At 50.3% G+C, this 26,449-nt stretch overlaps 7 protein-coding genes across 7 annotated transcripts, besides 9 other annotated features; 4 read left to right on the plus strand and 3 right to left on the minus strand.

Annotated features, from left to right (window-relative positions):
• Positions 1-96: 96 nt before the first annotated feature.
• Positions 97-130: a microsatellite.
• Positions 131-1,163: 1,033 nt separating this feature from the next.
• Positions 1,164-2,108, plus strand: flbD (putative MYB family conidiophore development protein FlbD; the record flags this gene model as incomplete). The annotated part of the gene is made up of 1 exon (XM_001265319.1): positions 1,164-2,108. One exon carries the CDS (start codon positions 1,164-1,166, stop codon positions 2,106-2,108), a length of 945 nt encoding a protein of 314 aa, XP_001265320.1.
• A 536-nt stretch (positions 2,109-2,644) lies between these two features.
• Positions 2,645-2,677: a microsatellite.
• Positions 2,678-3,596: 919 nt separating this feature from the next.
• Positions 3,597-3,635: a microsatellite.
• Positions 3,597-3,636: a microsatellite.
• Positions 3,637-4,095: 459 nt separating this feature from the next.
• Positions 4,096-4,129: a microsatellite.
• Positions 4,130-7,742: 3,613 nt separating this feature from the next.
• On the minus strand, positions 7,743-9,302 carry NFIA_021320 (C6 zinc finger domain protein; the record flags this gene model as incomplete). The annotated part of the gene is made up of 1 exon (XM_001265320.1): positions 7,743-9,302. The coding sequence occupies one exon, from the start codon at positions 9,300-9,302 to the stop codon at positions 7,743-7,745; it is 1,560 nt and encodes a 519-aa protein (XP_001265321.1).
• Positions 9,303-10,259: 957 nt separating this feature from the next.
• Positions 10,260-12,159, plus strand: NFIA_021330 (MDR family MFS transporter; the record flags this gene model as incomplete). The annotated part of the gene is made up of 4 exons (XM_001265321.1): positions 10,260-10,448; positions 10,542-11,311; positions 11,379-11,752; positions 11,828-12,159. The coding sequence occupies 4 exons, from the start codon at positions 10,260-10,262 to the stop codon at positions 12,157-12,159; spliced, it is 1,665 nt and encodes a 554-aa protein (XP_001265322.1).
• A 1,695-nt stretch (positions 12,160-13,854) lies between these two features.
• NFIA_021340 (uncharacterized protein) lies at positions 13,855-17,566 on the plus strand (the record flags this gene model as incomplete). The annotated part of the gene is made up of 3 exons (XM_001265322.1): positions 13,855-14,409; positions 14,465-14,535; positions 14,578-17,566. The coding sequence occupies 3 exons, from the start codon at positions 13,855-13,857 to the stop codon at positions 17,564-17,566; spliced, it is 3,615 nt and encodes a 1,204-aa protein (XP_001265323.1).
• Positions 17,567-17,909: 343 nt separating this feature from the next.
• Positions 17,910-17,942: a microsatellite.
• Positions 17,943-18,040: 98 nt separating this feature from the next.
• Positions 18,041-19,525: a mobile genetic element.
• A 207-nt stretch (positions 19,526-19,732) lies between these two features.
• Positions 19,733-19,764: a microsatellite.
• Positions 19,765-20,127: 363 nt separating this feature from the next.
• NFIA_021350 (uncharacterized protein) lies at positions 20,128-20,657 on the minus strand (the record flags this gene model as incomplete). Its single annotated transcript, XM_001265323.1, has 2 exons — positions 20,128-20,217; positions 20,277-20,657. 2 exons carry the CDS (start codon positions 20,655-20,657, stop codon positions 20,128-20,130), a joined length of 471 nt encoding a protein of 156 aa, XP_001265324.1.
• Positions 20,658-22,622: 1,965 nt separating this feature from the next.
• Positions 22,623-22,644: a microsatellite.
• A 225-nt stretch (positions 22,645-22,869) lies between these two features.
• On the plus strand, positions 22,870-24,216 carry NFIA_021360 (monocarboxylate permease; the record flags this gene model as incomplete). The annotated part of the gene is made up of 3 exons (XM_001265324.1): positions 22,870-23,223; positions 23,279-23,905; positions 24,013-24,216. The coding sequence occupies 3 exons, from the start codon at positions 22,870-22,872 to the stop codon at positions 24,214-24,216; spliced, it is 1,185 nt and encodes a 394-aa protein (XP_001265325.1).
• A 174-nt stretch (positions 24,217-24,390) lies between these two features.
• NFIA_021370 (DUF3632 domain-containing protein) lies at positions 24,391-25,326 on the minus strand (the record flags this gene model as incomplete). Its single annotated transcript, XM_001265325.1, has 1 exon — positions 24,391-25,326. One exon carries the CDS (start codon positions 25,324-25,326, stop codon positions 24,391-24,393), a length of 936 nt encoding a protein of 311 aa, XP_001265326.1.
• Between the last annotated feature and the right edge of the window lie 1,123 nt (positions 25,327-26,449).

A 26,449-nucleotide genomic window follows, 5' to 3' on the forward strand; every position in this document is an offset into this window, starting at 1 on the left:
AGACTACAATGGACTTCCCCCACGATCTGGAAACGCCCAGGCTGCTGCAACTGCAAGCTTGCAGCTGATCGCTTTCAGCGTTGCATTTTCCTTTCTTTTTCATTTTCATTTTTATTTTATTTTTATTTTTTTGCCGCCACTCTTTGTCGCTGGCTGGTTTTGGCTTTGGAACCCCCTGTCAGACTGATGGGTCTGGTCCCCTGGACTTCCCAGAAGGGATACTGCGCAAAAAGCCATCCACATACTTCTCTCTGGCTGCCCCACCTTCATGTGGGATCATTGTCAGGACAGAAATCCTTTTATGTCAATGTATACTTTATCTAAACTTTCAGGTAAAGAGTAAGTACGTCAAAGGCTCTTGATGAGTTCAGTATAGCAATAATCCGCTGAAAATAAATATCAAGATTAGTGTTCATTGATATATGAAGTCATAACCAGTTGCCGCCCTCCTGAGGCTCACTAGTCGGTGGTTACAACTGTCATACATGGTAACTTACAGACAGACCAAATACAGATCTGTAATAATACCAGAACATATAAGATTAATAATATTTAATTCAAAATCAAATAAAACCCTCAAAAAGAAAATCACATTATTATTCCGACAACTGTCAGCTCCGAGATCTTGGATCAGATCTTCTCCTATAGCGTGCTTGATGTGTGGAGCAGTACGACCTAGTGCTACTGTAGTCTGTAGCCATTTCCATTTTTCTTTTTGACCCGTCTCCCTGGACTGGACTGGACTGCTACTCTGGTTCGTCGTGGGAGAATAAATAAGTCCATCACCATCTCCGTCTCCTGTCATGGTCATCGCCGTTCTCATCCATTGTCCTGGTGTCCCAGCCGCATATAACTACAACCTCTGCCACGCTGTTCCAATCGACTTCCAATTCTCACTCGACTTACAATCGACACCAATCAACGGCTTACTTCGTTTCGTCAGTCTCCTTCAGCTGTCTGCACGCTAAACGCTCTGCTCCCCACTATTCGGGTTTTAAGTCCAAGCCAGCCAGCCTTGAGCCAACCCTTTTCGCCCGCATCCCAACTATATTACCAAACTAGCCCCAAGCTTTATTCTTCTTTTTTAAATTATACTCCTCTGTCTTGCGTTTATCTTTACTCGACCAAAGCCTGACTCTATTTGAACCCCCCTCGAAAACGACATGGCTCCAACTCATCGTCGAGGACCTTGGGTCCCTGAGGAGGATCAGTTGCTCCTTCAGTTGGTCCGCGAGCAAGGCCCCAACAACTGGGTGCGCATTTCACAACACATGCACTACCGGTCTCCCAAGCAATGCCGGGAGCGATTCCACCAGAACCTGAAGCCCTCGTTGAATCGGGAGCCCATCTCCACCGAAGAGGGCTTGATGATCGAGCGCATGGTCAACGAGATGGGCAAGCGATGGGCGGAGATCGCCCGACGACTAGGCAACCGCAGCGACAATGCAGTCAAGAACTGGTGGAACGGCAGCATGAACCGCAAGAGAAGAGGTCTCTCTGCCGCTACCACGAGCCCATCCCGCACTTTCCATGGCCGAGTCGAAGCTCCATACCCGCGCGCCTCGACGGCCCTCAGCAGCCCCATCAACCGCCCCCGCTTCTCCCTATCCCACGACAGACCTCTCACTTCATGGACGAACTCGAGCATTCAGACACGACGGGAATCCTCGGCCGCCTCGGTCGACTGCCCCCGGCAGTTGAGTCCCATCTACACTCTTCCAGCTCTGAACCGCCCCGTCGAGACGCCCTTGACCTCGCCCGCCTTCTCAGATGTCTCTCCTCCCTCGATGGTCTCCGACCACAACTCGGTTTCTTCAGCTTCCCCTAGGACCGTTGCATCGCCGCAGATGCTCCCGCTTCCGGTCGACCTTCGCAGACAAAGTCACGGATCCGAGGATGGATACGTGAGCCATCATACATACTCCAGTCTCAAGATCATGGAGCCGTTCTCCGACGTGGCCTCGAAGCCACGCTGGGTCCCCGATCATCGGCCTTGGAGCCATCCGACCGCATCATTAACACCGGCATGGGCCACGCCAGAGCCTTGCAGATCGGAGCAGCAGCCCCGACGAGATTCGCGAATGGGTCTCGACAATCTGCTTAATTAAATGACGCCTTGCAACGACCGGATGAGCCTCTTTCTTTTTTGTGTCAGGCAGTGCCTCTGTATATATGACCCGACCTCTGTCTCTCTTTAAATTTCCTTACTGTCTGCTATCTCCTTTGTCTTACGATGTACAAATTCTGGGATGAGAGCGCCGCGCGGGATACGCGAGCCTCCAACCTAAAGAAAAAGCACGAGTGTGTTTATCCTCTGCAAACAGGAAAAGGGGCCTTGAAGTTACTACTACTACTGGAGCATATTTGGACTTGATAATACCCCATTGTTGTTGATGATTACAAAAGGAACAAATGAATCATAATGTCTATTCTACTGTTGTTACCGTAAAGTACCTTCCGTCAGCTTCGGATTCGAATTCCCTCGCAGAAAAGAGATCTACTCTGTAATCCGCTCCAACAACGCAAGGACGAGACCGTGGCTGGCTGTCAGGGTGGAATCGCCACACAGCACATACACACTCACGAGGATCATGCAAGGGGTGGAGGGAGCACGGCAATCACGGAATCAGCCAAGAACTCGCGCTCGCAGTCGCAGTCGCAGTCGCAGTCGCACTCGCTAAGAGCCTACGTACTGGTACTTGCTACTGGCCTTGGGTACAAATTCCACCCAGCTGGATCACAGACAGACAGCAAATCAAATGAAGAAAAAAGAAGAAAAAGAAAAGAAACATATGCATGCAATCAAGACCCTGGCCAGAATCGACAGGTAGAAAGTATCAACCATCGACTATCGACAGACAAACCTCTGCAATAACTTCCAGCAACCCCCAGATCCTATCATTCGAGTGGAGGAGCCCACGAGCCAGGGATCAAAAAGATGGTTTCATGCAGATTAGCGCGCCTCTATCACTCTCTTGTCTCTTCTCGGTCTGATAGGCTGGGGTAGGAGACTCCGTACCTAAGGTAATTCCAGTCCAGTCCCTCGGATGGGTTGGAGGACCGGGCTGGGTTGGGTCAGAAGATGAGTAGTAGCTGGTGGGGACTGCTGGACTTGGCCAGTAAGGGTGGTGGATTGGCTTTCTTCCGTTTTGTCTCGCGCGCAGGGTCGGTAAAGTCGAGCTTGCTTAGGTTTGTATACACTTGGAGGCTGTTGGCCGCAAGCGCAAGCTGTAAGCTTGGGTGTACCGTAAAGAACGGTTACTTCTAGGTACTCCCAACGGTTATCCGAAGGTATAGCAGGCTATCTGTTATGGATGTCGTGTAGATGTTAGTCATGAGCCTGGATCGCGTATCATTGTCTATTCTCTACAGTCTAGGAGTACACACTACCTACTGTGTACAGGCATCTGGTAGGTCTGGTTTGGGAAATGTACGTAGGCCGGTCAGTTGACACCTCAGTCAGCCACAATGGATAGCCTCCTCCACTGATCGCTGCTAGCCCCATTGTCGCCAGTCCCAGTCGCCACCGCGGACTGCAGATGCAAGTGCAACAGCAAGTAGGTCTGTCTCCCCTGCAAGGCAGGTTGGTTCAAGCTGAGACGAGACGAGACGAGACGAGACGAGACGAGACTAGACAGGTGGGATGGCTGGCCTATAGTCCTCCCGACAGGCACAATTCATCCGTAGCCCTTAGCTATAGCAATCCCATAGTAGCGGGGAGAAATAATAAAAAATACAGTGTACTGAGCAGTTATTACAACAGTGCAGGTGTATGTCCTCGTCAACATTCCTACTGACTCTGCGATCCACTCGAGTGGGGATTACTGACTCGGTAGTTGTCTTGTCCTGCGTTGGCATCAGGCTCAGTCTTAGACGAGGGAGATCCGACGCAGCTGGTCAACGATAAGGGTCAGAATGTCACGATGACGAGGACTCAGATCAAGGACGAGGGTACTGCAAGTATTGCAACTGTAGATAGTAGGTACATACACAGGCGGCTTGAGTGGACTGGAGGGGATCAGCGAGGCTGGCGAACCTGGACAAGGAGTATTTGGAATTTTTCTTGGTTAGTCGATTGGCTGGCGCGGTGTGACGTAGGAGGATACCTAGGAAGATACCTAGGAAGATACTTGGCTATCACGCACTTGGTACTAACACTTGATCGCTCGCTGAAACAAAAGGTAACTACTCCAAGTTTTGAAACTTGAAGCAATGGACAATGCCATTATTGTGTCTATCGCGTTGGTGAACGATGAGTGAACGATGACAACTAAAAATAACTGCTCTCAGAAAGCTGAAACACCCGTCCTGGTGATCATTAATTGATTTACTTTGGAGTTAGAGTGTTTTCCGCGATGCCTGTTTCTAAATTGTGGCGTCGTGGAGGGGGACTCGTCTCGATAAGCGAGATCGCGGTCTTGTCTTGTGCGTTTATTTCTATCCGAGTGGAGCTTGACGGCAGAAGTACTAACTTGGCCTCAAACGAGACAATATCCATATCAGTATTTCTGCACAAAATATGTCATCACAGAGAACACCTCATTGGCAGCATCAGTACTGCTATTGGCAGGCTACTTCCCGATCAGGAAAAAGCACACCATCTCCTCGGAGCCCCTCGAACCCATTTTCTGCCATGGAACCGTTCCTGAACCGAGAGCCGGGGTCCTCCAGTGGTCCCCGCTTGCCTTTGGAGGACCCAGACAGAGTCAAGAAAACCGTTGGTTGGCCGTTGAGCTGAAACGGCCGGGTGAAGAGGCCCATGGTTGCCTCTGTCGTGACCTTGTAGTGTGCTTGGTCGGTCATGCGGGCTGTGGGGCAGTTTGGTATCCTTGAGTGGGATCATGAAACTGTACTCTGTAGTATCGTGTCTTTACTTTACAGAAAATTCATGTGTTTTGAAGTATACTTTAAGAGGTACCTAGGATTGTGCTTGAATGCTAATCGGTGAGACATACTGTGGCAGCCTCGCAGGATCGGCTATCGATGCTTATAAAAGACCCATGCATATGCCTCATTCCAATCAGCAACCCATTAGAAGCTATTGGTATTGAATCCAGCCGGTGCAATATCGCTATGATCCTGCAGGAGTTAACGAAGCCGGAACGTTGACTAGGATCTGGACCAAGTGTTATGCATGTTCCTGCTTTGCATATCTGCCTAGGTACTGTCTACGGTATGAACAGGTGTATTATTCTTAATTGTAATTGTAGGTCTTAAAGGTCGATCACGCAATGCAAATATTTGACTGGAAGAAATCATCACATAGTAGTCCACTTGCTAGATGGGGTTAGAGTACCCGCATATGGATCGTCTATGATCAGTATTATACAGTATTCTTACCTTACCTCCAAGTACAGTACCCAGTAATAATGGATATACCACAAGCCTGAATTGGATCCCTTGAATGATAATAAGCATACCACCTATGCATCGCTTATAATACTTGCCAGTTAGCTCTCATCATCTGCTAATCAGTATTCAGCTCCACACTGCACTGCAGTATCACCGAGTCAGTCACCACCCCTGCCCTGCGCAGCCAGTCAATCACCCTGCAGTCCCCGCTTGGCAATCAAAGCGAGTTTCTGGATTGGGATATATTCAGCGAGACCAGGGCAGTTCCTTATCCTCAGCTCCCACCATTCCAAGTATTTGTCAGAGATGCAGCCTGTCCGCCGGGATTTACATTCGCAGATCGATAGTGGCCTCCGCGGGGGCTAATCACCGTCCAGATCAGCCATACATCCCGGCCCTGGCCGAGGTCAAAGCACAAACTGCTCATGCCTGAGGCGTTCCATTCCGTTCAGGTCCAGGGGCGCTTTTTTTTTTGACGCTTATGCTTAGGTACGCTGGTGCTGGCGCTTGCCACGTGGGGCCGTCACATACCAGCCGTTGAAATTCTCGGTGGTATTGTTATTATGAAAGGTTACTCCGTACTGCCTGTCTACGCCATGGAAATATAGGTACTTAAGGTACCAAGGGAGGTACTTTGGGTACCTACCTTCTATTTGAGCGTAAGGTAGGAGTACTCCGTACTCAGGAATCAAAATCGTGAGGCTTGACTGTATGGCATTACAGGTAAATACAGAATGTACGGATGCGTCTTAGTCGAAGCTGGCAACAACAACGCATCAGCCAGCATTGTGTACAACGGTTCTGCTACATGCGATGATATCAAGCGGAAGCATTGCGGCTGAGTCGGGGTTGCCGAAAATCGAAATTGCTGTGGCTTGACGATGTAGTGCATATCGCTTGGCGAACTGGACAGACGAATTCTATTTGCTCGGGAAGATGAGCAGGTGTCGAATATGACTTGCAGGATGGTAGCAGGATGGTATTACGACGTCGACATGCGGGTCTACGAGGTCTCTGGCAAGTCTGGATGAAGTATCTTTGATGATTGCAATTTCGCGGGTATGCTGAGCATAGGGGTAGATATGATGTTTACCCCTGAATTAGCGTCCAGCTGAAAGCAGCTTATGCTTATCCTCTGCTGACTTGGCTATAGACAGGGTAAGACTTGCATAATTCACCGTCATTCGCAGGAATTTATCAGGACTTCCTGATGGAAAGTTGTCGCAGGGTTACCAACTGCTCTTGTCACGGATATTCCCTGTTTTGGCATACATCATGTTCAAGGTACGATAATGAGCCCTAGAGAACAGCTGTTTCTATGCCTTTCATTCAGAGGACTAGCTAGCCATAACCTCATACCAGAGGCTTATTATTTTGGAATACTAGTCCTTGTTCCTACACTACAATCACAAGCAGATGGTCAATTTGACTGAAGAAGGGACGAATTTTCGATGCCCTTATTGAGCTGATGGTGCGATTACCCACTTGAAATTGATATCCTACCAGAATAGCATTGAAAACTCTTAAGCAGTATAAGACAAGGCAAAGAATCTCTACTTCGCAAAAGATACTCCGGCAAATGAGAGATCGACTTGGTGACGAGGCTACCATGCCTGCTCTCCAGGCTACGCTTCGTTGTATCCCGATGAAGTGAGCTTGACTAGACTGACGTGTCTCATAGAGATATTGCATCCAGCTGGAGCAGGATCTGTGTCAAGTTTGCCAACCCAGATTCTGCTTCTAGGACCGTTGACAGTGGAGGATGCGCCGCTGAAGCTACCTGGGACCAAAGAGCTGCTGATTCAGGTTGAAGCTTGTGGGCTGTGCTCCTCGGACATCTACTCCGTATACACCTTTCCCGTCGTACCAGGCCATGAGATTATTGGCAAGATCGCTGTGGTCAGGACGCTCGGGAAGATGAAGCAGGTAATATCGTGCATGATGAAGTCAATCTCGGGCATCTTGCCAGGTCTTTGCGCCGCACCAGCGCTGTACGCCGCACAGTTGATCATCTCGGCCGGACCCGCTGCCCGAATGTCCCCAGGCAAGCCAGCCCAGCACTTACGTCCAAAATGACAGATGCGCTCGAGTGAAATGTGCAAGGAGAGGGGCTCGACATTCAATTGCTCTTGGGAGGTCGGTAGGGATACATATCAGGGGGACTTCGTAATTACACCTATTGCTTAGGTCCACTTGGGTGCAACCAGTTTGCTACTCTGGTGAATCAGATCGCCCTTATTCTTTATTTAAGATGATGTCGGTGAAGTGATGACTTTATAGACCGTCTCCATCAAAGCACAAACAGTCCTGTGAATGCATGAAAAAAGAAAAGGAATATTCTACTGTTCGACCGTAACGCCCCTTCTGAACGGGGCCTAAGGCCTAGTAGTCTAATCATTCATTCTAATCTGTCCAAGTCTGGTGATGATATCCGCAGACAAGGAACTGAGTCTGTTCCGCATGTCGCTCTCCATCTGAGCCAACGTATTCGAACAAAAGGGTGTTGATTGCGTTTTGTCATTTCCATTTGCTACCTGGAGACGGCCCCAAATAGCGTGCTCCATGCCTCGAGCATCGCCTTCCATACTACCTCTTAGCTTTGGCGACAACCGATCCACTAATCTTTGCACCCGGTGCAGTTCGCCGAGGACAAGCCGAGCGGGAGCGTAACCACCGGCGCTATCGCCCCGGGGCATGGTGTATGGACGGTTTAGCGCCCTCATCTGGTCCTTGCTGCTAGAGATTACGCTGTTTGCTGACCTCGGCCCTGTGTCAGTCTCCACGCTGCCTACCCCTGAGCTGAAACCGAACCCCTGGATCCGTGCCGCGGAGGCGTAGCGCTCCAGGATCTTGAGCACGATCATGGAGATGATTACAAGCCGGAAGGCGTCCTCGGTGCAGGAAGAGCATGAGAGTAGGTTGCTTACTGTCTCGATGTGGCGCTTGTTCTCTACCAATACCGCCTGCGCGGAGCCCATAGTGGTCATGCTTGACGAGAGCGCCGGACGACTCGCGCCGGAAATCGAGGAGGCGGGGGACGACTGAGCAGACGACAGCGTCTTTAACAGATCGAGAGCCTGGGTCACACAGCCACAGGATCTGTCGGTGGTGGGGGGCGCGCGCATCATCATCATCATCGTCATATTAGGGTCTGTAGTAGACGACGTTGGAACGCTCGAAGCAAGCGAGGGTTCCCAAGACGACACGGCGAATGGCGCACTCAGAGGGTCATTAGTGTCCATCGCGTTCAGGCCAAAACTGATGGTCTCCCGTATGGGAAGCGGTCCCATATTACTCAAACTACGGGAGACACCGTCGCCGTCGATGGCGGGATGTTCAGAGTAATCCGTCATGCTAAAGGTCATGTCTATGGGGTCGGGGTCAAAATCCGGAAGCGAATGAAACATATTCGAGTCCGCCAGCACGGAAGAGAGGTCTGATGGATATTGGCCCAGAACGTTATCAGCCATCAGCGCAGCTTCCATCATCAAGCTCTGAGGTGTATCGAGGAAGCCGTTGCTCGCAGGTAAACTGATGGAGGGAGCTGCGCTGTTTGTCGCGTATCCCTGCTGGGGAGAAAGTCCCACGACCTCGATTTTGTCACCAGATCTGGAGACGGCGCTGTGAGTGTCCTTGTCTGGAATGGATTTTGGTTTCGACGATGAGGAAGAGGATAAAGGGGACGGGGAGGAGAAATTGCTGGTACAGCTGGTCGGGTGCCCCGAGCCGTCGTCGCGCCGACGTCCCGGGCGCCTCGCAAAGAAGTATTGGCACTCGATACCTCGGGCTTTGCACTTGGAGCACGAGGGCTTTTCTCTCGGGCATTTGATCTTGGAGGTGGCACAGGCGTGGCAGCTGTCTCGCAGTTTGGTGCAGCCCAGGGCACTGCGGCGGACGACAGGCGGCGCTCTGTGGTCCGCCTCAGGCTCACTGGGATCCAGGGTGGGCATTGTTGGTGTGGGTTGAGCGTGCTTCTTGACAGATCTCGCTCTTGTAACATCAAAGAGAAGAGTGAATAGTGTCGATCGTACATACATTCAACAGAACGAGGATCAGACGATGGCGGCCAGGACTGCTGATAAATGCGGGTGGCGTTCGCCCGCTCGTGGATTCTTGTTTAATTGATTCATAAGTCGCGCTAGTCAGATCTCTTATCGTGGTGTATGGGGAAGCAGTTGACTATGGCAGCTGTTACTGCCTGCTTGGAGCTTGTCCGGGCAAGAAGATTCAGTCGTCTCCCGTCCTGCAGTTCGTGACTACTAAAGTCTCACGACACAGATAGTGTCCTGATTGAAGCACGACAGCTCAGGGGATGGATTCCGTCTTGCATCGCTAGCGCTGACTGTACTGGGGGCCCTCGCCGTTTGGGCTGTTGCTAATTGTCAGCCATCAAATCCACTACGCCAAAAAGGTGTCTAGACGACCATTTCTAGCATAGGAGAAATGATAAGGCTTATACTGGTTGACACTAATCCACCTTGCTTGGCTTTGGCTCGGCCAAACCTTCCTAACAACAGACGTAATTACTAATTGCCCCGGAGCGCCATAAGTTAAGAGGATCAGATCTCTCGGGGCGGTTGGTCAGCAAACCCTGGGATCGTCAGCTAAATCCGCTCGCGCCGATTTGTCATAATCCCAGAATGGCTAGAGGGCATCTCTGTCAGGGCCATGGTGGAACAGATGGCTCTGATGGCCCTGATGGCCCAATGGGCGAGCTCCCTCTGACTAAACAGCCCGGAGCAGCTGGAGTATAAACCCTAAGTTGGTCACCAGAATACAGCATCAACCACCTCGTACACCGTCCAGCGTATCCAGCGCATCCAGCAAACCCAGCGAGTCCGGAATTTCATACCCTATCAGCAGTCGGTCCGACCAAAGGGAAAAAAATCCGAGCACACGCTTTCAAAATGACGACAAAGGAGGAAGAGAGTGGGGCGACTGACGGCGGCTATTCCACGCCAGATACGGCTGTTCAGGAGAAGCATGAGCTGCATGATGATGGTGCGGCCCCTGAGCCCGAGTACGCCGAAGGCTTTCGGCTGGCCGCCATCATGGGCACGATCTTTCTCAGCACCCTGCTGGCGGCGTTGGATATTGTGAGTACTATTGAAACCCCCCAAACTCCTTGTGCTGGGGCCATGAGAAGTGGACAGAATAACGGATGTGTGTGTGACTGTGTGCGTCTTTAGGGCATCGTCGCCACGGCAATCCCGGGCATCACGGACGACTTCCACCGCCTGGACGACGTCGGTTGGTATGGAAGCGCCTGTTTCCTTCTAGTTGGCAGCTCCTCGCCTATGTGGGGAAAGCTCTACAAATACTTTTCCGCCCAGCTCGTCTATCTCACCTCGGTGGTCATCTTCCTCGTCGGCAGTATCTTGGCCGCGGCCGCGCCAAACAGCACGGCCTTGATTGTCGGTCGAGCGCTGCAGGGTTGGGGTTGCTCGGGGACGCTGGGTGGCTCCGTGCTCATGATTAGCTACGTCGCAGAGCCTAGGAAGCGGCCCATGTTGATCGGGATGTGGATGTCGGTCTTCATGTTCTCCACCATCATCGGGCCCCTGATCGGTGGCGCGTTCACCAGCGAGGTCACCTGGCGATGGTGCTTTTGGATCAACCTGCCGGTGGGCGGTCCCGTCCTTGCGCTAGTCGTGCTCTTCTTCAAGGTGCCAAAGCACATCAAGCCCGCCTCCGCCACATGGGTTGAAATCCTGCGTCAGCTCGATCTCCCGGGCTTCACCTTGCTCCTCTGCTCGCTCATTTGCTTCATCTTGGCCCTGCAATGGGGCGGCCAGACCAAGCCGTGGAGTGACGGCTCTGTCATTGCCACATTGGTCTTGTGGGTTGCACTGACTATTGCCTTTTTCGTGGTCGAGTGGATTCAGGAAGAGTACGCCATGGTGCCCCTGGCCCTGCTGAGGCCGCGTCTAGTGTGGACCAATGCCATGTATGGCTGGATGTGAGTAGAAATCCCCAAGGAGCAAAATTCGCCGTTGTTTGAGGGCTAACCCTCAATTTCCGTCAAGTGCCAATCTCGCCAACTTCCAGGTGCTTTTCTACCTGCCCATCTACTTCCAATCCATCCACGGCCAGTCGGCCATCGCGAGTGGCGTCAACAGTCTTCCTTTCATGGCTTTCTTCGCTGCAGGGTCCATGATCAGCGGTTTCCTCATTGGAAAGACCCGCTTCCTCCAGCCGTATGAATTCGCCAGCGGAGTACTAGCCACAGTAGGCGCTGCCCTGCTCTACACTCTCGACGTCGACTCTTCAAAGGCCCGTTATATCGGCCCTCAGGTCATTTTTGGCATCGGCATTGGCCTCGGGAACCAGGTCCCCATGACTGCGCTGCAAAGCTTTTCCAAGCCTGAACATATCGCGCCCACCACTGGTGTCATGCTCAGTAAGGTTCCCCCCGGGGTCCTCTCCTCTCCTCTTTGATCTATGTGAAGTAGCAGGTTCCTGACGTGTGGACCAGTGTGCAACTCCATTAGTGGTGCTTACTTTGTCACCGCGGCGCAGTCCATCTTCGCCAACTATATGCTCAAGGCACTCGCCAGCAATGCTCCCAACATCGACCCAGTCCGAGTCTTGACCACTGGTGCATCTGAGATCTCCCATGTCTTCCAGGGCGCTGACCTAGCTGCTGTACACAAGGCTTACATGGTGGGTATCAAGGACGTCTTTGCTTTCTCGCTTGCCGGCGCAGCATTCACGGTTCTCCTGTCGCTTGCGATTCCCTTCAAGAAGCTCCCTGATCCTGCTGCGGCCCCGGCGAAGACCGAGCAGAAGACTGAGTTTGCTGCCTAGAAGGGAGATCTCACCAGCCCAGCTGAAGAAAACGCGATTGGGAAAATGCCATTGGAGTACGCGATACTAAATTGGGAGATTTGATCTGGGGTGATACTCAGAGGCAATCGTTTCGTTTCCTTTTTTTCTTTTTTTATTTCTTGCTATTGCTCAGATAGGTCATAGAAGAATAATACAGTCCTACAGCCCATGCTTTACCATGACAGTCAGAGTTCTTCGTGTAGTGCTGTACCAGTTCCATCTTCAATGGCCTGCGTCCTATACAGCTCTTACTACAAAAAAATATTACTTGTTAATTCTCAGGCTACGCTCTCAGATCTTGTGTCTTTGCGGCGAACAAGCAGTTTGGAGAAGATCAACGATGCGAGTAGGCATATCTTCCAAGATGTGATTGATCATCACCCCGATGGATGGCGTGTCATCAACGAACAACTGCTCGTACTGCGTGACTCGGGGCAATGTGTCAGACGATGGCAAAACAAGCCGACCTGAGCGGAATTAACAGGAATCCGATGGCTGAGCATGTTTTGTGCCAAAGTAGAACAGTTTTATAGTATATATGGCCTGAGACGGCACAATCCCCGAGGCAGGCTCGGTGAGAAGCCCATCAGGGGATGGCCGGCCGCCGCTGCTTACGCGGCTGGGCTGGACGGGTTGACTCGCGCGCTGGCGCTGGACCTGGCTCCGCTCCGGGTCAACGTTGTGCATCCCGGTGCGACGGAGACTGAGCTCTGAGGGCCCACGCCGGAGCAGCGGAGGGGGACGAGCGAGTTCTTTGCTTCGACGGCCCTGCTAGGCAAGGTCGGGACACCGGAGGAGGTGGCTGAGGCGTTTGTCTATTTGCTCAAGGATTCGAATATTACGGGGACTAGCCTGCATTCAAGTGGAGGTGTGCTGGTGCAGTGACAGAGGGGAAGACCAAGTGTCATTAGCCGGTTATCAGACAGATACTATGCCTGGACCTAGACCCTGATTTATCAGCTCATCATTTGTCAATAGCCCGAGGCAAGTTGGCGGCGAAACTTGATCCAGGTTGAGGTACAAGTAGATCTAGAGGGCAGCTCGTAGATAGAAAATACCCCCTCTCTGCGCTGCAACCACCCCGAAATTTACCTTTCCTTGTAATATAAGAATTGCGAGCAAGATTTTGATATCTGCAGTGATTGTGTGATGCTATTTCCGCCCTGTTTCTTCAGCACTTTTCGTCTGCGCATATTTATTGGTGTTGATTGACAACAGGGCGATTGACTCCTCTAGAATAACTAACAGCGGGAATATATTGTTGGCGCTTTTCATATCAGTCACAGGTATCAAATCAGGGTCGCTCATCGGTTGTGATTGGCCAACAAGGCTGGCGAACAATATGATGCATGTAGGTCGATGCATGTTCCTTTGGCCCCGAGCCAACAACGAGAAACAATCACCAATCAATAGCCATGTCCGCATCATTGAGCTGAAAACAGACCTTGAAAAATGGATTGGAGTGTCCACCTGGCCCTCGATTTTCTTTTTCCCCAACCGGGGCAGCCATTCAGCTCCTCCGATAGGGCTAATTTGTTTTTCCACCTCCAGCAAAGCAAATCCACACCCATGCTTGAGTCCTTAAAAGGGGAGCCACGCCGGCTCCAAGGCGCTTTCCCCTGAGGGACAATTCCATGTTCCAGCCATCGATGTGGTGAAGTCCTGCCTATCAAGATGGGGTTCCGCAGATGGCGTTCGCGACTCAAGGGAAAGAAAGGAGAGTCTAGCTCAATAGACCAACCTACTGTAGGTGGCTCCTCTGCTTCTCCAGACACAGGTCCCGGGACAGAAGAGGTGAAACCTAATCCCAGCGCCTCCGTTCCCGAAGCGAAACCCGAGATAGAACCATTATCAGAAGCCCGGAAGATATGGGAAGAAGCTTATAATTTAGTGAAGAACGATGAATCACTGAAGAGCATCGTGGACGAATATGAGGCAGAAATAATATCCGAGCTCCAGTCGCTGACTGCTGACCATGACGGCCACCGAACTGGAGCAACTAACACGAACACCTCTCTGATTGGCAAAATCGCAAACCTCGACCCCGAAAGTCGACAAAATCTCATGATGAGGCTAGTGAACAAAGACGGTGACCGGCCCGATCGATTCAAGACAGTCTCGCAAATTTCAACCGTTCTTGAGTCGACCAAGACAACTATCAGCTCAGCGCTTGATGTTTACCCACCGGCTTCCATGGCCTGGGCAGGAGTTTGTCTGGTCCTAACGCCCGTGAGTGGTTTTGCCTCTCGAGATGCTGGGATAATCCTGAATTAACAACTTGCAGGTCTTCAATCATGTGAAGGGGCTCAAGGAGAATTGGAACGGACTCACCTACATCATCTCGCGGCTACCCTGGTATATATGCTTGATCGATCTTCTCATCTCGGAACCCTGCAGGACTCCGGAGGGGAACCAGAAGTTCAAGGTTCCCATCCGAAAGGAGATCGTCAACCTCTACCGGCTAATCATCGAGTACCAAATGCTCACATTCCGGGCTTGTCGTCACCCATCCCGTGACTTTGCGAAGAACATCGTTGGCTTGGCCGAGTGGACAGACAGGCTCCAGGACATCAAGTCTGCCGAACAACAGGTCAACGAGTTGGTGCGTCACAACCACATGACGCAGGTCCTCGTCAATCTGGACGAAGCCAATAAACAGTCCAAGTCTTTGCAGGTTCTGTTCGAAAATAGAGACCGGTTAAGCGAACAGAACAAACTGATTCAGGAATTCAAACCGAACCCCAACCAGCACGATTACCAGGCTTATGGAGCCTATTTCAACCACATCGTGACCCCCCTCGAAGGGACCAACTATGGGGTTCGCAATCACCCGCGGTTCAAACGATGGGAATCCGGAGAAGATCGCCTGCTTCTCCTTGTGGGAAATCCGGGAACTGGCAAGTCTGTCTTCACCAAATCATTGCTGAAAGACCCGTCCAGACCCGATTCAACGACAGTCTGTTCATTTTTCTTCAAGGATAAAAGTGGCCAGCAAAACAATGCGAATGTCGCGCTTTGCAAAATCCTTTATGAACTGTTTCTGGCCCAAGGGGATCTTGTCGCTGGCGTCCAAGAAATGGTCAAGCGTTGGGACAAAGATGACATACGATGGAATCTCGACAAACTCTGGGACGTTTTTGAAAGGGCAACACAAGGGGCTGCTCGTGACAGTATAATTGTTCTTCTGGATGCGCTGGACGAAGCCGACCCAGAGCAGAGAACCAAGTTGCTCGAGCGGCTGCGACAGTCCTCAAGTCCGTCAGTCAAGTTCCTCCTGACAACACGTCCAATTCAGCCTGTTCTCAGCATCTTTGAACAGCGGAAAGAAGCTATCCTGGATTTGAATGATGACCCGAAATGCAATCAATCCCTTGATGACGACATCGCAAAAGTAGCAGACAGCCGATTAGAAAGAATTTGTCAGGACAAACTGATTGAGCAAGAAAATCTCAAAGCAGAACTACGTGATCAACTCGAGCAGCACATACGGGATAATCATACTTATCTGTTTGTTGGACTGCTCTTTGACTATCTCGATAAGCAACCGATGCAACGGCTTCCGACCAAATGGATTGAGACGTTCAAGTCGCTGCCAACCACAGTATCTGATGCTTACAGAGCTCTGCTGGATAACATTCGAAAGGAAGACCAATCCGATGTGAAGACTATGCTTCAAATTGTCCTTGCAGCACAGAGACCGCTCACGGTCAGGGAGATGAACGTTGCCCTCAATATCAGTACAATCGATGGTATCCACAGTGCCGAAGACATGCAATTAATATCCGTCGAGAAGTTCAAAAGATGGATTTTCCAAACCTGTCACTTCTTCCTGGTCATCTACGATAACAGAATTCATTTCATCCACCAGACTGTCCGGGACTACCTTCTACCCAACCAACAGGAGGATAAAAGACCCGAGTGGCTGGCTGACGATTTTTCCGAAGAGAGCTGCCACCAGGCTATTATGAAGAGTTGCATCCAATATATATCCGCTCCATTCGTCCAGGCACCCCGTACTACAGTGAACAGTCTGGAACAGTTCTTCAACGCCCCTCTCTACACGCAACTCGAATGCCAGCAGTGGTTCTATGACCTAACTCAACCGCGTGCTGCGTCCACTATTATCGAGCATGGGGAAAGTCCCAGCGTCACAAAGATAGAGGACAGTCTCAGACCGTCTGAAGAGACCTTGAGGGAAACGCACGAATTTTATGAATATGCCTTCACACAATGGTTCGTCCATCTGGACTTTATCCGGAAACATGAGAAGAAGAAATGGCCGGAGATACTCGAGGATATCCAGAAACAATATGTCTCCATGTCGTTTGATCTTGCCGAGTTTATCTTCTGCTGCTCTAGCCTCCCCTCCAAGAAGGAGGTGGAAGTATTCACAACCATGCCATCAATGGGTGCCGGTGATCGTGATCTCGCTCTGAGCTGCTTGACGCAGGGCCTAGTTACACGGTATCACAGAACTAGCCTAATGTCCGAGTTATGTTATGCCATTGATCTGGCGAAAGAGGTCATCGGCCGGACTGATACCAATGATCAGAGGCTAGGGAGGAGACTTGTGGACATAAGCAGGGCTTACATGCAACGAGATATGGAGAGTAGCGGCGATTATGCTCAGTTGGCTCTCGAAACTGCTGTGCGAGCGATCGAAGTGACTTCGCCTGACCATGTCGATCGGTCTCGAGCTTTGAAAGCTCGTTCTAACGCTCTTAGCGTGCGGTTTCTCAATAAAAAGGATGATGAAGACATTAACGAGGCGATTTCTGATATGGAGAGCGCTCTTAACCCTACATTATACTCTCTGGACAAGCAAGACGAGGCGCTTTTCTTGCACGATCATGCAATCTACCATGGTTATCGGTACCTACATAGCAGAGCAGCTAGGAGGGACACGGATCTTGACAGGGCTATTACGGCTGCCCAGCAAGCAGTAAAAGGTGTCTCGTCCCGCAATCCTCGCCGATGTAACGCATTACATACGCTGGGTGTGTGGCTCGGAGTACGCGCCAGAGAAACGAAGAAGAAAGAACATGTCGATCAGGCCATCGAAGTGCATCGAGAGGCCCTCAAGAGCACGCCGCCTACGGGCGCTGATCGTGCTTCGGTACTACGTAGATTAGCATCCCAGCTGCTGCTCCGATATGAACTCGAGGGCTCAAAGGACGATCTCCAAGAAGCTCTGGGCTTTGCCTGCCAAGCAATTCATACCATTCAAGAGTACCATAATCTCTACCCCCAATGTTTGGATCTACATGCACAAATACGGGAACTTGCCGAGAGTGAGAACCTGCAGCACGGGGATTGCGACGTTGGATATCGAAGTTTAACTCGCTGTATTCATATTCAGAACATTTCATCAAAATCCCGGCAGTGAACCAAGAACGAGAAGCCATATCCACCTATTTATTGTTAATTACCAAGTCTACACGAGATGCAAAGCATCAGTGCACTTGTCTTTCAGGATTCATACATACTCCAGTCGAGGAGGCTTCCGACGAAACTATGGTTGCGGTATGTAGAGGAAAGCACTTGACTTTGGACTTGAGAAACTGCGTTACTCAACCCTTCGATACCAGGCTGTTTACAAAGGGACGGAAGTTCAGGAAATCTGCCGTTATGTCAAAGAGTTTGCTTTTCAACAGTGTATATGTTAGGTTGCTGAGACTTGCGCAACTCGTGATCGTCTGTTTAATCACTAACCTGGTATAACGTATTCGGTAAGCGAGTCGGCCACGTAAGCGAGTCGGCCACCCCCATCAAGAATCACCACCCCTTTGAAACCAAGGCTATTCAGCCATCCATATCACCACGAAAAATGCCCAAATCATCAAAATCCTTGGTGGAACGAGAGGGGAGGATCTCCTTAGCAGTTAAGGCTATTCAGAATGGCCAAATCAAATCAGTTCGTGAAGCTGCTCGTGTCTTTGAAGTTCCCCGGTCAACACTTCAAGATCGTTTGAATGGAATCAAATTTCGCAAGGAAACCCGCGCCAATTCCCATAAGTTGACTCCTATAGAGGAAGAATCACTTATTAAATGGATTCTCTCATTAGATCAACATGGTGCACCGCCAAGGCACTTCCAGGTCCGTGAAATGGCTACAATATTAATCCAACAACGTAGTCAAGATACAACTTCCTCAGTGGGAGAGAAATGGGTATATAACTTCATTTCCCGCCATGATTCCTTGAAAAGTCGGTTTAGTCGTCAAATCAATTATAAACGGGCGAAATGCAAGGATCCTGAAGTTCTTCAAGCCTGGTTCAAACGCGTGCAAGCCGCTATATCAACTTATGGTATCGCCAATGAAGATATCTACAATTTTGATGAAACCGGCTTTGCTATGGGCCTGGTGGCTACCACGAAGGTAATCACACGATCATCCTGTGAAGGAAGGCCCTTTCTTATACAACCGGGAAATCGAGAATGGATAACTTCAATTAAGTGTATCAACGCCTCCGGATGGGCATTACCAGCATACTTAGTGTTGAAAGCAAAGACTCATATTCAGGCCTGGTATGAAGGTAATACTCCAGCTTCATGGAGAATTGCTATATCATCAAATGGATGGACAACACGAGAAATTGGTGAACACTGGCTCAAAGAACACTTTATTCCTTATATTAAGGACCGAAGAACTGGCCAATATAGCCTCTTAGTTCTTGATGGGCATGACTCTCATTTAACACCTCAATTTGATGATATATGTCATCAAAATGATATTATTCCTATTTGCATGCCTGCAAATTCCTCACATCTCTGTCAACCTTTGGATGTGGCCTGTTTCTCACCATTGAAACGAGCTTACAGTAACCTCATTGAACGGCTTGTACGAACAGGATATCACCATATTGATAAGGTTGACTTTCTTGACGTCTACCCAGAAGCCCACGCCCAAGCCTTCAAGAAGATGAATATACAGAGTGCTTTTAGAGCCTCAGGATTAGTCCCTTTTAATCCTAACCAGGTTCTGGATAGCCTCATCTTTTACAAGGAAGACAGCCGTCCCAGCAGTCAAGGCACTACATCTACGATTACCAAAACACCGATAAATTTGAATCAATTCAAAAAGCATGAGTCGGTGATCTCTCAATTACTTCAAACAAACCCTCCTACCTCACCAATACAGACAGCAATATCTTACATCTGTAAAGGTGCAGAGATAGCCTTGAACCGTGCTATTCTTCTTGAACATGAAAACCTTCAACTTCACCAGGCCATTAAGAGACGAAAGAATAAGCAGAAGCGTAACCAACACCAAATGAATGGTTTGAATGGCTTCACAATCCAGGAAGCACTTGAGGCATTCAACCATGTTCAGGCCTTAGAGGAAGCAGCTGGTGATACAGGGCCTGGAGATGATCAACCACGCCGTCGGGCACCACCTCGGTGCAGTATGTGTGGTGTTTTAGGACATATACGTACAAGATGTCCTAATCGAGTAGCTGCCTGAATTCAGCGCGTTTTAATGGTTAGATTAACGTGGAATAACTTCCTTTTTTGTATGTAAATCAGAATTCTAGGATATGCCTTGACCGGGTGGCCGACTCGCTTACATGGCCGACTCGCTTACCGATTACGTTATATATGAAGAGTGCTACTGCTGCTAGAGACTGGTAATAGAGAGAATAAGCTAGTGCTTACTCTTAGGCATGAGGATTAATTTCTAGGTATCAGCTCATAATCTAATGCTAAATTTTTAAACAGAAAAGCCTGGTTATAATATATAAAAGATACTACCCTTACTATTTCCATACAGTAATGAATCAAAGTCCTACTGTAACATCACGCCGCCATAATGCTACTGAGATCAGAGAGCTGTCAAATCAAAATCCTCACGCGCTTTAAATTATAGAGTCCTCATGGAGTAGAATATTTCAGATCTCGAGAGACTGGTGGTATGGTCTAGAGGAGGAGTGCTTTACTATGATCTTCCTAGGGTTCCAAAAACCCCTGATCAAAGTCTTCGTTGAAGATCCAGCTCATCGGCTCGGTGTCACCCAGATTGAAAGGCGCATCGAGAATCTGCCATGCCGGTCAGCAACCGGACGGGTACTGCGAACATGGAGATACAATACACTCACTAGAAAGTTCCAGTCCTTGGCCATCTCAACTGCCATATCATTCACTGGCTCTCCAATCTGCTCTTGCATCGAGGCTGCCATCTCTTCTAAGATTGGCAAGCATTTCTCTCCGACATTTTTGATGGCTTTGACCAGTAGACTGGTAGCTTCGTTCTCTCCAAGGCCGCGCATTAGCCCTTTGACCCAGGCTGAAACGATGCTCATGAGCAAGTAGCCTTTGACATTGGTCTCGCCGGCCTTGATGACCCTCAAGCACCATGCCTTTGCGTCCTCCAACACCGAAAGAAGGTCTGGCCGTAACGGAGCAGGACAGAGGCCGTCGTCCTCCTGTAACTGGGTGCACAGCTCCATCCCAATGAGAAACGCAGCATGGACGGCCATTCTTGGGTAAAAGCCTGAGCTGCAGGCGACGAGTCGCGGCAGATTGTTGCTGAGGGGACCCCTGTCGCTACTGAGAAAACCGGCCGTCAGCGATGGGGATGGGCACGCCACTCACCATAGTTTAAGCGACGACTCAGCCACCGTCTTTTGTGAGAAGACGTAGGCGGTCCTGTGTCATGCCAGGCCAAAGAACAGAATGTGCAGAGCAGAAAAGTAGCAGTGCATGAGGAGATTCACGACCTGAATCTCTAACTGAGAGGGTCCCTCGCCAGAATTTGTGTATCCTTGCAGGGTCTGTGCCAAGATGGGATACGCCTCTCACAGGTCTGCGTCGAGCCGGAGAGTCTCCTCATATGTTTCGGGAGTGGTCAAATCATTCAAAAACGTAACCACAGCAAGGCGATAGGGGAAGGTTCTGTGGAGTGCCACTGCTATAGAGGCCTTGGTAAAGTCTCCTTCCAGTCTCAGAACTGCATCGTGAGCCTCGAGCTACTCATCGTCAAAGTTTTTAGGAGGGGCCATATCAAAGTCATTAAGAGAGAATAAAGGAGGAGTACTAGAGGTCAAACTTAACTGTAGATTAACCTCCAGAATGATGTTTCAGAGTTATCAATGCATTTCTATTGTAAAGGTCGTCATCTGGGGTAGGCAGCTAGGATCCCTGTGAAGGCCCATGTAGATTGCTTTTTGTAGCAGAGCGCCGGCCGATACCTAAGGTAAATCTCTATTAAACCCCACTTGTTCCTGCGCAAATAAAAGTAGCAGGTTAGTCTAGAGAGATTAAATATTCAGCCTTAACTTATACTTTGGACCCAACATCTAAAGCTAGGCTTTATAGACCCACTAAATGGCTGAGGCCTGTAATAAAAACCAGTCATTATAGGTGATAGCACCAAGGGCAAGCACAAGTTTAACCTGAATCAGGAAGGCCATGTTAGGCCTTTTATCTAATATCCAGAGCACCTCATACTCCCTGCAGAAGGCCGGGACGTGTAGGATTTGATAGATAGATTCAGTTGTTCAGAGGAAATTATTAATAAGCGCGTTAGCTACCTCTTTAGGGGGCAGTGTAGACATTGGTAGTGATGGTCATGTGGGTGCTCGTGCTGCTTTGATGCACTGAGCCAGGTCTTTGCACTTCTTGATGCCTATCCAGGCCTGAGATGATTCGTCATGAAGGTAGGGTTCAAGTATATTAAAGATGTCGCGAACCTGATTACAGTTTAGTTTCTGCATAATCCAGGGACGGGGGCAAGTAAATAGAAGAGTGTGTGCACTCACCAGACAGACACCACTAACAGCCTAATGACTTTAGCCAAACAAGCGTGTCTTAAGGCTCACATTATGGGGGATGGGCTCCAGCTGGCTTGATGCGCCTCTCTTATAATAGATATAAAGCATTCTGCTGAGACAGGAGCTCATTATTTCAATATCTGAGTCAGGATCTAAATCATGGGACGGCTGATTCATGGGCCTGGCATTTTCTTGGGCCAGCTGATCCTCAAGTTGTCGAATCCTTAGTTTCAACTGTGTGATCTCGGCGTCTTGACTAGGCTACTCGCTCGTAGGCCTCAATACATTCAATATATCGGCCGCCACCGAGCTCAGTAAGAGGCTTGGTGGAGTTGACAAACTGGCACTAGATGCACTGCCTACTTGCATCGACTCCTCCCGCTCAACCATAAGAGCTTGTCCAGGCGAGTGAGGCGGGGGACTTTGATTTTCATAGACGCAAGCGCTGCTTCTGGATCGCAGGCAATTGCTGCAGGGTCTCTCTCAGTTACATCAGATTTTGCGTCTCCGACACAGCGTACATGACGCTGTCGGCCTTTTGCGCCGCCCCTCAGACAGGATCATGAACTTTGCCATGAAGACAGAGAGATAGAGGCAGTGACCATTAACTTTAGCGTTTCACAACAGGTTCCTGTTGAGCATCACATGATAATTGAGATGAAAGGTGAAGAGTGGATGGATGGATGGATGGATGACGATGGGTTGAACAGGATAGAGGTTCGGCCCAACTTTGCCAAATCCGGAAAGTCAAAGCCGAGTTTATCTCCGTTTGCCCTAAGAGCAGGGAGTATGAAGAGTAAGTATTTCAAGGTAATGCTGTCTGCACACTGATACCAGATCCTGACCTTTTGCACTGAAAAGGCCTGATTACAAGCAAGAATTTGATCCGTCAAATCCATATATTCGACCTTACTGCGTCATGTCTGGGACAACTGACCAGTCACCCTCCTATGACGAGGAACCACAACTACATCACCATATCAGTAGTGACAAAGACCACGAGCCTGAAAATACACCCGAAAACATGTCTACAAATAACCCAGCACCCGATGGCGGGATCCGCGCTTGGTTCGTCGCCGGCGGCGCTGCATCGATATTCCTGTGCACTCTCGGCCTCGCAAACTCGTTTGGCACATTCGAACAGTACTACCTGAGTCATCAACTGAAGGGGGATTCGGCGTCCAAGATATCCTGGATTGGGTCACTGCAGTCCTTTCTCCAGTTCTTTGCCGGTATGCTTGGTGGTCCGCTGTTCGACCGATATGGCTCCATGGTATGCTGTCCCCAGTTACTGTTCGTAAGGAGATTGGATTGACATGACGCAACAGGTCATCTACCCTTCATCGGTGGCATACGTGTTCGCTCTCATAATGCTGAGTTTGTGCAAAACATACTGGGACACGATGTTGGTGCAGGGCGTCCTGATGGGCATCGTCATGGGGTTTCTGCAGATCCCAGCATTCGCTGCCGTGTCGCAGTACTTTGACAGAAAACGTGCAGCAGCCTTGGGCCTTGCCGTGTCCGGTTCGTCGATCGGCGGGATCATCTTACCGATCATTTTGTCCAAGATGCTCAACGACTCGTCGCTCGGTTTTGCATGGACAGTCCGCATCGTGGGTTTCATCATCCTGCCGTTCATGGCGTTTGCGAGTTTAGCCGTCAAGCCGCGCCTGCCGCCTCGCAAGACTCGACTCTTCCTCCTATCTCCCTACAAGGACATACGCTTCATCATGCTCCTCATTTCCCTGTTCTTCATGTTCTTCGGCATGTTCACTCCCTTCTTCTACCTCACGACATACGCCACCACACGAGGCATGGACGCCGCGCTGGCCGGGTACCTCCTCGCCATCGTCAACGCAACATCGACCCTCGGCCGGATCATCCCAGGGATCCTCGCAGACAAGTACGGCCGCCTCAACACATTCGCTCTCGGCGGCGTCGCCACGGGAATCATTGTTTTCTGCATGACCTCCGCGACCACGCTGCCTTCTTTGGCTTTACGTCAGGCACAATCATCTCCGGCGCGTCGGCGGCCTTTGCGACCTGCCCGAAGAATCCGCAGGATGTCGGCACCTATATGGGCATGGGCATGGCTGTGGCCGGCCTGGGGGCGCTGATCGGCCCGCCTATTAACGGGGCCATCTTTGATGCATCGGGAGGGTTCTTTCAGGTCTGTATGTTCAGCGGTGCCATGGCGGTTGTGGGGGGATTAGTCGCGTTTGCGGGCAAGTCTTTGACTAGCGAGGGTCTCCTGGGGTGGGTTTGATGAATTGAACTGGATGCACTTTCTACCTAGTTGCTGGACGGCCATGATTTGACCTTGTGATTGGGAGTAAAAGCGCTCTCTAATATTTACATATAAAGAATAGATGCATTTAGTTCACAGTAACACTTGCGAATAATACTGAAAGAAGTAGTTCCAACAGCTCCCTCAGCTAGGTCAAGTCGTGCTCGAGATAGATCTATCAGTCTTCTTCAAAAGACGACTAACCACCTCAGCAGCCTCTTCAACTACAGCCCTAGTCTCCCCGTCCAGAAATCCCCCCTGGGCACTCAACTCCTGCAGCCTTCTCCCCCACAGCTCCCACCGCTCCCGCGTCAGCCCATCCTCACTCGGCCACAACTCCGTCTTCTCATGCAATGCTGCATCCCAATGCCGCCGAAGCTCCTCCCCGTCCGCCTCCCACAGCGCCACCGCCCCATCCCGCACCCAAGTCGCCGCAACCCGGACATCAAGCGCCCAGACTTCCTCCCACGGAATTCTATGCCGTTGTTGCTGCTGCCTCCGATCTAGTCCTTCACCTTCACACTCCAACACATCACGACACGCATAAAACACCCAGATAGGATGCACCCCGTCTTTCCCATTCGTCGCTTTCAGCAGCGCAGCGGAGAAGGCGCACAAGCGGAGGAAGTACTCTGCGCCGCCGCTGCCTACCGTAGTAGCAGCGGCTGGGGAGATAGAATCACGCACCCCGTCCCAGTCGCGCCAGGCCTCGAGGATATCGTGCACATCGCGCCACTGTGCGCTGAAGCGGGGTAGGGCCGCCCAGTGGAGCTTGCCATCAGACTCGATATAGCTGCGGAGGTTGCGCTGTGCGTTGGATCCGGCGCGGACGTTTGTAGGTTGCGTTGGTGGGTGGGTGCGGAGGGCGTCGAGGAGGGCGAGGTGCGGGGTGTGTGTTGTTGAGGTGGCGACGGCGGTGAAGAAGGCGTCCCAGAGTTGCCAGAGGGAGTGGGCGGGGTCTGAAGAGGTGGTGACTACTGTGATGAGGTGGGCGGCTGTCGCGTCTGGTGTTGAGGATGGGTTGATAGAGAGTAGAAGGGTGAAGGGATTTGGGGGGTTGGTGCCTGGGATGTTAAGAATAGTGGTCATTTGGTGGAAGGTGAAGAAGTTGAGGTGTTTTCTTTCAGTTTCTGGTGGTCTTAGGTTCTTAAGTCCTCAGGTCTTTATCTTGTCATTTAACTAGGTAAATAACATGACTCAAATCTTGAGGTAGTCATCAAGCAGGTTGGCGTTAGGGTAATTCCATGTGGAGTTGCGGTGCGGCGGCCCCGGAGGTGGCGTTGGTGGGGGCCGGTACTGATATGATCAGGCTGCTTATGGACAACAAAGATGGGAAATCATAGGATGTGATTATGCGCAAGTAAGCGACATAAATCAAGGAAATGAGCCGAATAGCTTATCCAGCCCCCCTGCAGTATTGATGTAGTGTCATATTTCCAGTGACTTTGGCCGCAGACTCAGCCTTATGTAGATTCGATCAATCAATGATAAAATGGGGGCGGAGCGCCAAGAATGGCTGTCTAGGCAATATGTCGATATGTTATTGCAGGATCAGATTGGTACTTCCTATATCTTGTGTGGCTTATAGACTAATTATTACCCTTGACAAGTTAGTCTAATAGAGAATATCTTGAGTAGAAAGGTGACCCAACTACAGTGTGTCGCTAATATTTAATAATATATCGTCAATGGGCCACGCTGTCGGTGTCTATTTCTGCTCGGAATATCCGGTACGGGTGGCATCATCAAACGCTTCAGCAGATTGGGACGAGATCCAGGTAGAGGTCGTAGAGAGGGGCCGGATTGGCCGCCAAAACGTGCCATATACTGTTATTGTTGTGGTTGTAGGTGGAGCAATAATATGATATTGCTTGTGTGGGAGAAGTCTGTTGTTCCTTTAGTGCAAAGGATACCTCCAATTATCGTCTACACAACAAGCTTCTCTATCATGTATCTTTGTCCAGTGACGGTAGCCTTATACTTCTCTGGCATGGATTTGTCTACCCTGAGGCACCTGGGCTGCACGGTACCGCTTTTCGCACTTTCCGCCCAGCGAGGTAAAAAGTGACATCCTTGTTCCAGTGAGACCACTATCAGTGATTGGAGACATTGGCCTCATTGATGGACGAGTGAAAATTTTGCCCCAGATGCATTGAGCGCCTCACTTGCCCACCGGTCAAGGCCCCTGGCTACTAACAGACTGAACCCTAGT

Source organism: Aspergillus fischeri, genomic scaffold, assembly GCF_000149645.3.
Source record: "Aspergillus fischeri NRRL 181 1099437636249 genomic scaffold, whole genome shotgun sequence".
Lineage (NCBI taxonomy): Eukaryota > Fungi > Ascomycota > Eurotiomycetes > Eurotiales > Aspergillaceae > Aspergillus > Aspergillus fischeri.